This window comes from Tiliqua scincoides, chromosome 7, assembly GCF_035046505.1.
Source record: "Tiliqua scincoides isolate rTilSci1 chromosome 7, rTilSci1.hap2, whole genome shotgun sequence".
NCBI lineage: Eukaryota > Metazoa > Chordata > Lepidosauria > Squamata > Scincidae > Tiliqua > Tiliqua scincoides.
This window is the reverse complement of record NC_089827.1, coordinates 37,772,229-37,785,260: the sequence shown is the minus strand read 5'-3', so window position 1 is coordinate 37,785,260 and position 13,032 is coordinate 37,772,229. Positions and strand designations below refer to the sequence as shown.

At 44.2% G+C, this 13,032-nt stretch overlaps 1 protein-coding gene across 9 annotated transcripts in view; it reads left to right on the top strand.

The window, feature by feature from the left end:
• The window catches only part of PLEKHA5 (pleckstrin homology domain containing A5), a 239,741-nt gene that overhangs the window by 217,877 nt on the left and 8,832 nt on the right, over positions 1-13,032 (top strand). For all 9 annotated transcript variants that reach the window (XM_066633193.1, XM_066633191.1, XM_066633189.1 and 6 more), the window contains 3 exons: positions 189-232; positions 2,246-2,366; positions 12,392-12,507. In XM_066633193.1, the coding sequence (XP_066489290.1) occupies positions 189-232; positions 2,246-2,366; positions 12,392-12,507 (281 nt within the window). The remainder of the gene's footprint in view (positions 1-188; positions 233-2,245; positions 2,367-12,391; positions 12,508-13,032) is intronic.

The following is a 13,032-nucleotide window of genomic DNA, read 5'->3' as shown; positions in this document are numbered from 1 at the left end:
TGGTCAACATAAGCCACTTAGCCTTGGCTCCCCAACTGCAGTATGGGAAGAATAATGCTTCCTGTACAAGGCCTATGCCAAGATAATATGTGTAACAAACTTTCACACTGAAAAAGTGCCATACAGATGTTAAGTACTATTGTTGTTGCTCATGTTAAAATAATGTGCTCTTGTTTGTTTGTAAATAGGTATCCTTGCATCTAAGGCATTTTCATCCAAGTACAAAAATGAGGTATGTTTAGGAATATTTTACCTGCTTGTTTGCTTTCTGATGAAAGTTCCTCTTTGTTAGTTTTAGAAAAGGGTCTTTATGCACGTATTTAGTATGTTTAAGTAAGGAAATTTCATGTGTTAATTCTAGATATTAAATTCCTCACTGGAAATCCTATCTACATATTGCAACTTCTTACTATTTGTCTCTCCTCCCGTATCTGATTTTTGTGGGTATCCAGGCTACCTTCCCAGCAGTTGTAAATCTGAATTCTTCCTCCCATGACACACATCTTCCTATAGCGTCAAGTACTGCTTTTGCACTGAAAGTTGCTGTACTGTAGGGGGGGTTGAAGCCACCTGGAGTTGACAGAGCTCAGTGTCTCTGTATCTCAAGAAACTGTGACTTTAACAGGACACTGTCATCTTTGTGTTAGGGCTAATTGTAGGAAAACTTGATGAAAGTTTCATTGTTATGAGAGTATGCATTTGTACCTTTCATAAGTAATGGGTAATTTATAGTAGGATTATAAAAGTCATATACCTGGTCAACTCTCCACCAGCATGAGGAGATATAGGGAAAGCACTAAAATAATTGCCATCAGGAGTTACTGTTGAGAAGAATTGTTATGCAGAAAACCTTCCCAACCTTTAGTTCATTGCATGAGGTTAGGAAGCGGATGCATGTAAAGGTGTTATTAAAATAATAATGACCAGAATGCCCTTCTGGTAAAGAGACACGATTTGTAGATCTTTGATTGTTGGTTGTATTAAATCATGTAATCAGTTTTCCATCTGCCCATTCAGTACATTAGTGTCCCTTTTTAATTCCAAAATGTTTTATAGCTGCTGTGAAATATTTTGAAGAAAAAGTTGTAACACTTGTAACAGATGAACACGTCTAAATAAGGTGACTGTTCTGCAATCTTTAGGAAGAGGAAGTAGTCCCACCTCGTCCTCCACTCCCTCGGTCCTATGACTTTGCAGAGCATCCTCCCATAATCCCCCCTCTGCCCAGTGATAGCAGCTCCTTGCTCTGTTATAGCAGGGGCCCAGTACATCTGCCTGAAGAGAGGAAGATTCACCAAGTCCAAGGATACCAAAGGAACGGAGCTCACTGTGTAAGTGGCTGCCACTGCCACATCATTCATCAAACATTTTCCCTCCCCACCAAGGTGTTGTTTTTATTTTGGCCCCCAGCTATTTTTATTTTAAATTGCTCCTTTTCTAGATTAATTTGTGTTATTTCTAGTTGCTTTATTCTGTGTGCCACTTTTGCGTTCGTCCATATTTTGTAATTATAGTTGTACCCAAAGACTAAGTGTTTGCATTTTGTGTTAGGTTCATATTAAACATCAGGGTCTTGGTAGATTCAGCTCTTTCTGATTCCACTTTTGAAACCAGGTTAGAGTTCTTGCTGGGTTGCATTTGTGTATTTTTATTTTTCAAAAAGCCATATTTTAAAGAAACTTCTTTTTTTTTAAGCAAATTTGTTGGTATCCTATATCAACAGTGCACATTAAGTTTTATTGAGCTGCACATTCATGGGCAGGTGTTAAGTGAACTCACAACCTCCATTTAGACAGTGGGGAAAACAAAGGGAAGGGGCAGGACACTTCCCCAAATGTTCTAAATGATGCAATAAGGTATGGAAAAAAAACTCACCTGGTCAAGTTCTTGGCATATATTTGCCACTTGGTTAATAACAAGAGGCAGCACAAAAAAATTTTTAGAATGTTTCTTCTAATCAAATCCAAAGTCACTTTGGATCATTTGAAGATTGGGGTGGAAGGCGTAGCTTTTGAAATGAATGTTGTAGTTTTGCCCCTCTGTCAAAGGAACCTTCAACTCAAGAAAGAAAAACAAATTCAAAATAAACTTCAAACAAAATGTAAGCAGTCTGCTGGGTTGTCTCATGTCTTTAAATAAGAGGGTGTTTCAGAATGCAACTCCACGGCCAGCCATTTTGCAGTTGCATTCTGACGCACCTGAACAAGAAGATGTTAATGTGTGCTTTCCTGCCATTGACTTCTAGGGTCCAGATTACAGACTTTACAAAAGTGAGCCTGAGCTAACAACTGTGGCAGAAGTTGATGAGTCAAATGGGGAAGAAAAGGCAGAGCCCATTTCCGAATCAGAAGCTTCTGCGACTAAGGGTTAGTAAAAAGATCTCTGTGCTACAAAACTGTTTGTCTTTCCCCAGTAGGGAATAGCAAATTCTGTAAGCACACTGAATGAACAACACAATTTGTTATAGTTTTACAAATGAGTAACTCTTTCTTATCATAAAGGAAACAGCGAGCGCAGGAAAATTATGTTTAATTATCTGACTGGAGAAGGCTTTCAGTCAGTCTCAGCACAGGGAAAAAAAGGTGCTGCTGAGAACCAGCCTTGAAATCCATACTGGCACTGTGGCTAATCATGTCTCTTATGTTCAGCACATACCAGTCCTTCAGACAATTGTTCATTTTCTCTCGTTGTCCTTGAACCATTATTCAGTCTCTGTTCAACTTCCTGCATAATTTTGCTGGAACAATCTTGAAGACAGAACCATAGAATTTCAGGCTCATCATAAGATTGGAAAACAATGAATCTCTTACTTAAATGCAATAAAATTGTAATTGTGACTGATATCTTTGTCTTTTAGCAGAATAATATCCTTAACCTTTACTAGCAAATACATGTGTTTAACCCCTAATTATTATTATTATTTTTTTCCCTGAACTTCGTGCCTCCCCTTCTTTTTCTTTTCCTTTTGTAATTTGGGTGGGGGCCTTGTTTAACTTTTTTGTATAAGCCATCTAGTTACTGATACTACTTAAATATTTGTATTTGATATGATGAATGTTTCATTCTGCCAAAATTTAAAGATGTATTTAAAAAAAACAAAAACCTCAGCTGCTTGTTGTGAATGCTGAACCTATAGGATGTGCTTCCCTCTTTTGGAGAAGGACTGAACAAAAGTTTAGAAATAACTGCAGAAAAAACTGCAATCATGCAGTTAGTGTTCTGAGAAAAAATAACTATTGTCGCTTTGTTTCAGATATTATGAGAATTAAGAGAAGTGCAGTGAGCAGTTTTTTAGGAATACACAGCATGATCTAGGCGCTGCTAAGTCTATTGACACTTAAAGTGGCTCAAGAAATTACTCCTGCTAACTGGCTAAGGGCACAATCCTGACCTGGGCTTGGGCCTGCGCCGGCTCAGGAGGGTCGCAAACGTGCCATAAGGCACATTTGCGCCTCCTCAGGAGTCGGCTAGGCTGGCGCCTCAGGAGTCACCTAGGCCTCTGCGGTGCGCCGGCCTGCAGAGGCAGGAACGAGCCTGTATGTCCACTGACTGGGCTGGGCCGACACAAGGCTCTGAGATAGGTGGAGAGGGGGCGGGAGGGAGGTGTTCCTGGGTGGGCGATGGGTGGCCCTGGGGGTGGGCAGGGAGCAGGAGATGGGGCTGGGATCCTGCAGTTATGCTGGATCCCAACCCCTGTTCCCAGGGAGATTGGAGTGGCTTGTGGTGGGTTCCACAGAGCCTCCAATGAAAACAGGATGATGGAAGATCAAATAAGTACTTGCTTCAAACCCTGAGGCTACTAAAAAATCAGATAGTTGCTAAATGCCCTGCAAAGAGCTGAGCTCCTGCAGTTTGCGAGCTAAATATAGGGAGATCACTGTTTTCTGATGTGTTTTTTTCCATCAATGACAGGCAGTGGATGGCTAACTAAGAGCTCAGTTCTCAATACAAATACGCAATAATTCACGCCTATGGCACCCAGAGAGAAGGGGCTGCTGATGCTGGGCCAGGGCCAGTCAGCACTGAGCCTCAGTGCAGCTCAGAAGGCCAGCTGGCGCTTCAGCAGCACCAGCCAGCCAGAAGTAGCATTGGAATGGAAGGGAGGCAGGGAATGGGTGGAACAGGGCAGGGGAAAGAACCAGGTTTGGGAGGTGAAGTGGGGCAAGAGAGCTCTGCCAAATCTTGAACTTCATATCAGGGTGGAAGGCCAACACAGAGTCTCTCAACTCTGAGCCAGCAAAATAGCCAACGCAGACTTGAGAAGCCTCATTGTGGGGCTCAGGGCTTACCCCAAGGAGACCTCTGGCAGTAGCCACGGGACCACAGGATGCAGCTGTAGCTGCTTTGGTGCCAGTGCACTCAGCGGCAGTGCCACCTTTAGGATTGGGCCTCTCAAGCCTTAAGGCTATTCATTAGGGCTACCTCATTACAAGAAATGGATCAAGTTTTTTTTGCAAATCAATCAATAAATTACTTGTAAATAAATAAATATATTTTTTCCTAGATCACCTTTATTTAAAAGGTCTTGTAAAGTCTTGGTCCTGATAGTGTCATTTTAAAAAGTGGGTTACAGTACTAAAAAGTTTGAGAGTTACTGCCTTAGAGATAAGTCGGCCACCTGGACAACTCATCGGGCCTAGCCTTCTTATTGGTCATTAAGAGTCACCCTACTGTTAAGGGAAGGGTGAGCCCTTCTAGAGCAATTTTGGATGTAGGAGAGTAGAAAGGAGGAGCTGTCCCATAACCAGGCCCGAAAGGCTATGTGGCCTGGGATGAGTGTCAGAAAGTCAGAAGTCAATGTTTGGTGTTTTGTTGTGTCTGTAATTGCATTTCTGTCTAATTTTAAGTGCCTATGGGGGGAAGTTTCATCTAAATCCGGCCTTGCTACTTGCCAGCCACCAGAGTGGGATTCAGCCTAACAGGGAATTGAGAGAGTAGGCGCCTAATATAATGGTGACCCAAGAGCAGCAGAATGGGGAAAGCCCAGACCCCATTGCATAAGAGCAGCCCCACTGGATCAGGCCAAAGGCCCATCTAGTCCAGCTTCCTGTATCTCACAGTGGCCCACCAGATGCCTCAGGGAGCACAAAAGACAACAAGATCTCTACATCCTGTTACCTCTCCCTTGCATCTGGCACTAGAAAGAGATAACCTACTTCTAACCTAATAACCTAATAAAGCAACTAGAAAGAGATAACCTACTTCTAAAACCAGGAGGTTGCACATTCCCATTGCGACTTGTAACCTGTGATGGACTTTTCAAACAGAAATCTGTCCAATCCCTTTTTAAAGGCATCTAGGTCAAATGCCATTATCACATCCCCTGGGAAGGAGTTCTACTGACTAATGACATACTGGATAAAGAAATATTTCCTTTTGACACTCAATTTTAGTTGATGTCTCCTGGTTCTGGTGTTGTGTGAGAAGGAAAAAAACATCCCTCTCTCTGTTCTAGCCATCCCCTGCAGAATTTTGTATGTCTCAGTCGTGTTCCTGCCCCCCCCCCCCAGTTCCTTCTTCTATCTAGACCAGGGGTGTCAAACTTGTTTCATACAGAGGGCCGAAGTTAGCATTCAGGAAGCCTGCTGAGGGCCAGAAATTATGTCATCAAGCAGAAAGTGACATAATTAAGCAGCTGATGGCCAGAAATCAGCACCTTGCTCTCATATAGAAGTTCATTAACTGCAAATGACAGAAGAGAAAATATGCAAATCTTGATCATATTTCAAGATATGGGAAAGTCCAATTTTATGTGGGCTGCTGTTTCAGTGTTAACACCTCAGCACTACTCAGCAGCTAAGAGCCTGAGGACCAGATAAAAAGCTTTCAGGGGCCGCATCTGGCCCCCGGGCCTTATGTTTGACACCCCTGATCTAGACTGAAGAGCCCCAAATGCTATCCTAATAAAGGAAGTGCCCCAGCCTAGTAATCATTTTTGTCACACTCTACTGCACCTTCTCCAGCTCCACTATATCCTTTTTGAGATATGGTGACCAGAACTGTACGCAATACTCCAGATTTGGCCTTACTCTTGATTTGTACAATGGCATTACAATATTAGCTGTTTTAGTCTCAATTTCTTTTTTAATGATCCTGGGAGTTAAAGAGTTTAAAGAGTTACTTTGTGTTCAAAAGAGTTTTAAAAAAAAGTTTTTAGGTTTTACTTTAACTGACTTAGTGGTAGGGTTTAAAAAAACTCTTTTGAATGCTGTTTTTGCTATTCCCATAGTTTTTATGAGGTCCCTATTTTGGTCCCGTTTTTGACCTGAAAGTACCCTAAAGTCCCTAAAATAGACCTGAATATGGAGTATGAGCCCTGTAGTTAGTTGATTTTTCTCTGTAAACTGTTTTGTGAACTTGCTTAGTTGAAAAGCAGTATATAAATATTTTTAAAATAATGTCGGAATAATCACATTATTTCTTTAAGCCAAAGTCTCAGGGCCTACATTCATAATGGGGATAAGCCTCTACATTGGGGCTCTCTAAACCCTGGTCCGCAGGCCACTTCCGGCCTACCAGAGGACTTTATGTGGCCTGCATGTTGCCCCTACATGGGTCCAAGGAGATGGGGCTACCTCTGCTGCACTATGGCATGAGGAGCACACTCCCGGCATGACTGAGAGCAGGCCACCGGGCTTGCACTGGTGCTCTTGGAAGCCAGATGTGAGACAGGGCTGGAGGGGGTGGGACTTCAGCAGCACTGAGCCTCAAGTGGTGCCGGGCTAGTTAGAGTGGAGGATTGGCTGCCTGGGAAAGGGGAAAAAAGTAGCAGCTCTGCAAGCAACATTGCTGCCTTTCCCAGGGTGGGGGGAAATCGAGTGAAGGAGCTGTGGGAGGGCAAGTGAGTGAGAAAGTTGGATGGCTGCCAGCTGGAGAAGAGGCTTGCAAGCAAAAAGGTGGAAAGGCAGCAGCAGCAGCAGCCGCACTCAATTTTGCTGCTACAGCTTGAGCTTATTTCTTTTGCCACCTTTTCCATTGGGGGGAAGGGTGTGTATGAAAGAGCTAGCATGTGACGGAACTGTGGAAGGGCATTTGTATGTGGGGGGAACTGAGTGAGGTACCTTAAGCTCAGGAGTGGAGTCGGGAGGAGGAAGGGTTGAAAAAGGAGGGGCGCACTCAGGGACAAGCGGAGCCTGCAAGGCGGGGGAACTATCCCACTTTGCTCCCTATCTGGCTGGTTTTGGTGGTCTTTTTCAAAGCATGTTTAGAAGGGATGTTGCTGTTTATGACCCATGAAACCAAAGGGAGGCAGATAGTAAGGACAGGCAGTTCTGTCACTCACACAGTCCCTCCTTCAGTTGCTGGCAGAACTTCTTGCCCCTCCCTCTCCCCAGCCACCACCAAGCCACTCCAATTTATCTTTCCCATAGCAAAGGCATCTCCTCAACATAGACTCAAGAGTCTTAATTTGGAAAAGTAGCACACGTTGAGGAACTACTGAGCAGCCTTGTGGGGCAATTCTTTGCTGAGGCAAGGCTTAGAGCTGGGAAATAGCAGACCAGTCCTTGGAAGCAGCTTTGCTCTGCTGTGCTGAGACAACAACAATGAAAAGAGAGCATGGTAAAGATCTGGGCACTGAAACCCCATTTTGTTCTCATCTGTGATTTATGGTGGGAGGGAGGGGAAGGGGGGCATGTGTACAAATCCATTGGTTTAACTTGGGGGAGAGAGCTATGAGGTTAAAACTGTTCTCTCCCCAATCCCTCTAAATAATTTCCTCTTCAAAAAATGTTTTTCCCAGAAATATCAATTTTCTACCATATTCCTCCTTTCACAAATTCTTTCTCCCAATAATAATTTTCCTTTTCAAAATCCATTCTCCCCTCTTTCTTTGCAAATCATTTTGCCCACTACTCCCCCAATCCTTTTTCAAAATCCATTTCCCCTTTCCAGCTTCTAATTTATTTAAATTTATTCAGTTATTTTGGCCCTCAACACCATGTCAGATATACAGTGTGGCCCACGTGCCAAAACGTTTGGAGACCCCTGCTCTACATCATGTGGATTCTACTCAGAACTGTGCTAGCGAAATTGCACCATGGGACCATGCACCATGGGATCAGGTCTGGAAGGGGGTTAGGATTTGGCTGCTGCCATGGTAAAGAGGCAATCCACCCATCCCCAGCCCTGTCCCACCTCCCCCACCACCTTACCTCTATCGGCAGATTCTTCCAGTAATACCTCCTATACTACAGTCTGAATCTGGACCCTTGTGGCTGTTTTGTGTGTGTTTAAAGTTGCCAGACTTAAACTTGTCTTGTTTAGGGTGCAATCCTAACACCTTATGTCAGTGCTTTCCAGCACTGGCATAGTGGTGCCAATGGGACATGTGCTGCATCCTGCAATTGGGTATCACTCAGGGAGGCCTCCTCAAAGTAAGGGAATGTTTGTTCCCTTACCTCAAAGCTTCGTTGCCCTTATGTCAGTGCTGGAAATGTAGCACTTTTCTTATCATGTCTTCACAGCACCCATGCAGTAGGCAAAATTTTGAGAAACAGTGGGTTGCTCAAGATTATGTGTTGAGCATCATGGTGGAGTAGAAGTTGGTGCCTCGGCTTCTGACCTTCTGATGGCATCCTAGCCACTGTACTACTTTTATATGTCCACAAGGCACATTTTGAGTACCTTTGGCTCAGTCTACATATACAGATAGTATACTAAGCCACTTGAAAAACAGCTATGTGGAGACTGAACTGTGTGACAAGCTGCTTTTGTGGAGCCCCTCCCACAAATCTCCCACTCAGATTTAGTGTTTTCCAGCATGCCGTCAGAACCTCATATTTAGTAACTTTGCATTGGTGTGGTACAAATTGTCAGAAATGCAAGAGAGAAAAGGCAAAACCAATTTCCACATGGAAAATATCAGTTGACTTTCCATGTCAATATTGCATGTGTGAGCTGGACTTTAGTCCAGTTATTTATTTGATTGGTTTATCATTTGTGTATTTCAGTTTAGAGAATGCATGTGAGCATTTCTGCATGTGAGCACACCGTTTTCCTTTCTTCTAGTTTTAGCAAATCAAGTCCACCCAGGACAAGTAATTTCTAGGACATACCAACTGGAGAAAAACAAAAAAGCAGTGAGTGTTAGCCCATTTGGGAGGTATAGGCTAAACATTAGGAAGAACTTCTCATTGTATGACCAACTCGGCATGAACCAGCCAACGTGGGTTGCTGTGATGTCATCCTTTAGAGCAGCGGTTTTCACAGCTGAGGCTGTGACTGTCTCAGGTGTGCCGCAGGATCAGAGGAGGCAGGCAGCAGCTGCATGCTCGCATGCAGGAGAAGCGGCTGCTTTGAGCCTCCCATGGCAGGGCAGGGAGCAGCCAAGGAAGGGGCTGGTAGCATGCAGCAGCTGAAGAGTCCGCTTGGAGCTTGCGCCTGCTACTGAGCAGGACTCAGGCTGCAACCTGATCCTCACTTTCCTGGGAGTAAGCCCCGTTGGCTACTATGGGGCTTACTTCTGAGTAGACATGCATAGGGTTGGGCACAAGGAGGTTGTTGCCTGCCTGCATGCTGACTGGCCAACAAGAGAAGCCTGGAGGAACCAGGAGGTGGGAGCTGTGGAGTGAGTGAGAAGAGGGAGCCAGAAGCAGGCAAGCAGAGCTAGCAAGTGAGTCTGCTGAGGCCCCCAACCTGAGGTTTCAGGGTCCCTGAAAGTCCCTTTTCCTTGCCAGTTTGCCTGCAACTCCCCAAAGCAACCCTCCCTGCACTTTGGGGCTTTTAGAGGAAGGGCGCTGGGCCACAATCCTATCCACACTTTCCTGGGAGTAATTGACTATAATGGGGCTTACTTCTGAGCAGGCATGCATAGGATTGGGCTCTGGGGGTGCTATCCCATCCACACTCACCTGGAAATAAGCCCCATTGACTATAATGGTGCTTTCTTCTGAGCAGGCATGCATAGGATTGGGCTCTGGGTGTGCTATCCTATCCACACTCACCTGGAAATAAGCCCATTGACTATAATGGGGCTTACTTCTGAGCAGGCATGCATAGGATTGGGCTTTGGGGGTGCTACCCATTCACACTTAGCTGGAAGTAAGCCCCATTGACTATAATGGTGCTTACTTCTGAGCAGACAGGCATAGGATTGGGCTTTTGGTTGCACTCTTTTTTCTCAAATACACAAGCAGGCAATTGGCACTTCTCTCTCCTCTTCTCCCCCACCCCACCCCCTTGCCCAGGAATATCCCCCCCCCCAAATCTCACAATCACAGTTAGCAACTCTCTTACTGTCCCTTCCCCTCACTTGTCAGCACCTTCCAAAGATACAGAATCACTGCCTCACATTCTCTCTGTCTCTCCCCCACCCCCAGTTTAATCCTGCACTTGTTTCAGTCATCTCTCCTCACTACCCCTCACCCACATTCTCCACTATGTGATCAACCTGCCCTGTCTTTGCCAACACTTTCTGGCACTTTTGATAAGAATTTGAACATAGAATTTTCCCTCCTTTTCAGAAACCACATATACTTCCCTCTCCATGCTTCTTGTCAATTGTTTTTGTCATGTAATGATTTAATTGTATTAATTTTATTAATTCAAGATTAACTGTAATGTAGTAATTTAATGTAAGTAAAAAACTGGTAGTGTGCCTTGACAATTTTAGTGCCTTGTCAGTGTGCCGCGAGCTAAAAGAGGTTGAAAATGACTGCTTTAGAGGTAGCGTTTTAAAGGGGGCGAAAGAGCAGATAGCTGGGGATATAATGTCTTGGAGCAGGGGATTGCACAGTGTATGACTCTTTATCTATTTGGGGGTCATTTTCTGAAACAATCATACTTTATAGCAAGCTGTTCCCTTCAGAAATGTTGAAACCCATTGCATTAATTTTGCTAATGTCCCCACTCTGTGTGCTCCTGGTCTAGATCACAGATAAATCAGGTATGTGTGAAAGTGCTTTCAAAACCAGAATTGTCTCTTTAATAAGATGATTGTCCTTGCATCCATTTGTGATGAAGGAAGTAAAAAGCTTTAAAGCTCAGAGTAAATCCTATTAATGTAGTTTAAGAGATTATGGGACTTCAAGCGGTGAATGTGTGTGCTGCTAATTACATTCAAGCAACCTTGATGTTCAACAAATCACAGACATGTCATCAAAGCTTTCAAAGTATCAAGCAGGAAAACCTGAGAGATGCCAAAAACAAAGCAGTGCTGGGTAGTTGGTTTCTTCTGTTTAACTATTTACTGACAGCCCAATCCTGAACTGCCTGGAGTATGGCACTGCCACAGCACCAAAAATGACTGCTACTGCATCCAGCGCATAACCAGGCAGCCACCAGCAACTTCTTCCACCGGATAAGGAAAGTAGCCCCGCAATGGGGTACTTGATTCTGTGGCAATCCTTGGGCTGGTACAGAATCAAAGAGCTCTGTGTCGGGCGACGCAGCCTGACATGGAGCTTAGGATCCAGTGGAGCTGAACTCCACCAGTCTCACCCTCCACCTGCCCCACTTCCTCTACCTGCCACACCTCCTCCCTGCCCACCTTCTCCCCACCTCCCCCCCATGCCCCCATCTACTTCTCCACTGCCCAGCAGTTCAGGCAACTGCTGAGCGGCAGAGCACCACCTATCCCTCAGCACTAACCCAGCACCTGCTGGCGCTGGGCTAGCTCTGGTGCTTGGTTGGCTGTAAGTCCTGCAAACATCCCTTATGGCACATAGGATTGGGCTCTCATTTAAGTAGCTCTTCATTTCCATTAACGTAAACTAGAGAGAAATAATTTCACCTTATCTGCCCAAAAGTGAAGAAGGAATATCTTACAGGAAAGCCAGTAATTAAATTCCCTTCTCTATTTTTAAATAAAAAATTGAGTCTCAGTGGTGACAGCAGACAGACCTGCCTGCCTTATCATAAACTTAAGGTATGGATATTCTGACATCTGTCAGTGGCAGGTGTACCCATTTCCCAATTGGAGTGATAAATTTTTTCAGATCAAAGTATACAAAGCAAAGAATAGGATCTGATTCATTTTTTTATAGGTCCAGTTTCACCTGTGCTGGTTTGAGAACAGAGGAGGTGGTCTAGGCATATTTCTTTGATACAGGAAGTGCTTTTTACTCTTGTTAGGCATGTTACGTTAGGCAGAGTAGAAATGGATAAATAAAGTTTGAGTTTTTCTTAACCTTACCCCATGTAGAACTCTACTTGCCCCAATGGGTCTCCTTGAATCTGCTCCGTGGCTCCAGAGGGGATTAAGATTTGGCTACAGCTTCTGCCATTGTCCCTGATCCACCACCAGCCCACCCTTCCCACCTTCCCCTGCCCTCCCCTATCCTGAAAAGCCTCCCCGCTTGAAGTCTGATACCTTCAAGAATAAACGTTTCTTTGCCTCAGGTATGCTTTACATTTGATGGTTGTATAACACTTAATGCATTCTGTTTTATAGGCTCCCATTTCCCCATTGGAGTTGTGCCTCCCAGAACAAAGTCACCAACTCCAGAATCTTCAACAATAGCTTCTTATGTGACGTTAAGGAAAACAAAGAAGATAGACCTGAGAACGGTATTAAAAACCTTTACATTGTATTTCTTGCTGTCTTGGTTTGAATGTTAGCGTGATATTCTGACCCAGGTTGTCATCCAGTGCAGAAGTGAGGCACTACTATGTCTGCAAAACCCACCACTATTCAAAGTTGTAACAGACAGCATGTAAGGTTCTTGGCACAAAATTCAATAGGAGTGAATATGTTCATGGCAAAAGTAGAGAGATAATAATAATAATACAGGTATTTATATACCACCTTTCTTGGTCATCAGATTTCTCCTCAGACTTTATTCAAGGCGGTTTACATAGGCAGGCTGTTCTAAATCCCCGTAGGAATTTTTACAATTGAAGAAAGGTTCTATCTTTCAAGAACCACAACATTTCAGATGAATCTTTCTGTTCTGGTATCACATTCTGGCCTCCAGTTTCCTCCCACGCAAGCTGAGAAGCAGCTCCTTCATCTCTCACATGGAGGGCAGCCAAGACGCTTCTTCGCTCACACCAAAGAGCAGGTGGAATAACTTGGCTCAGCTTGTCAGCTGC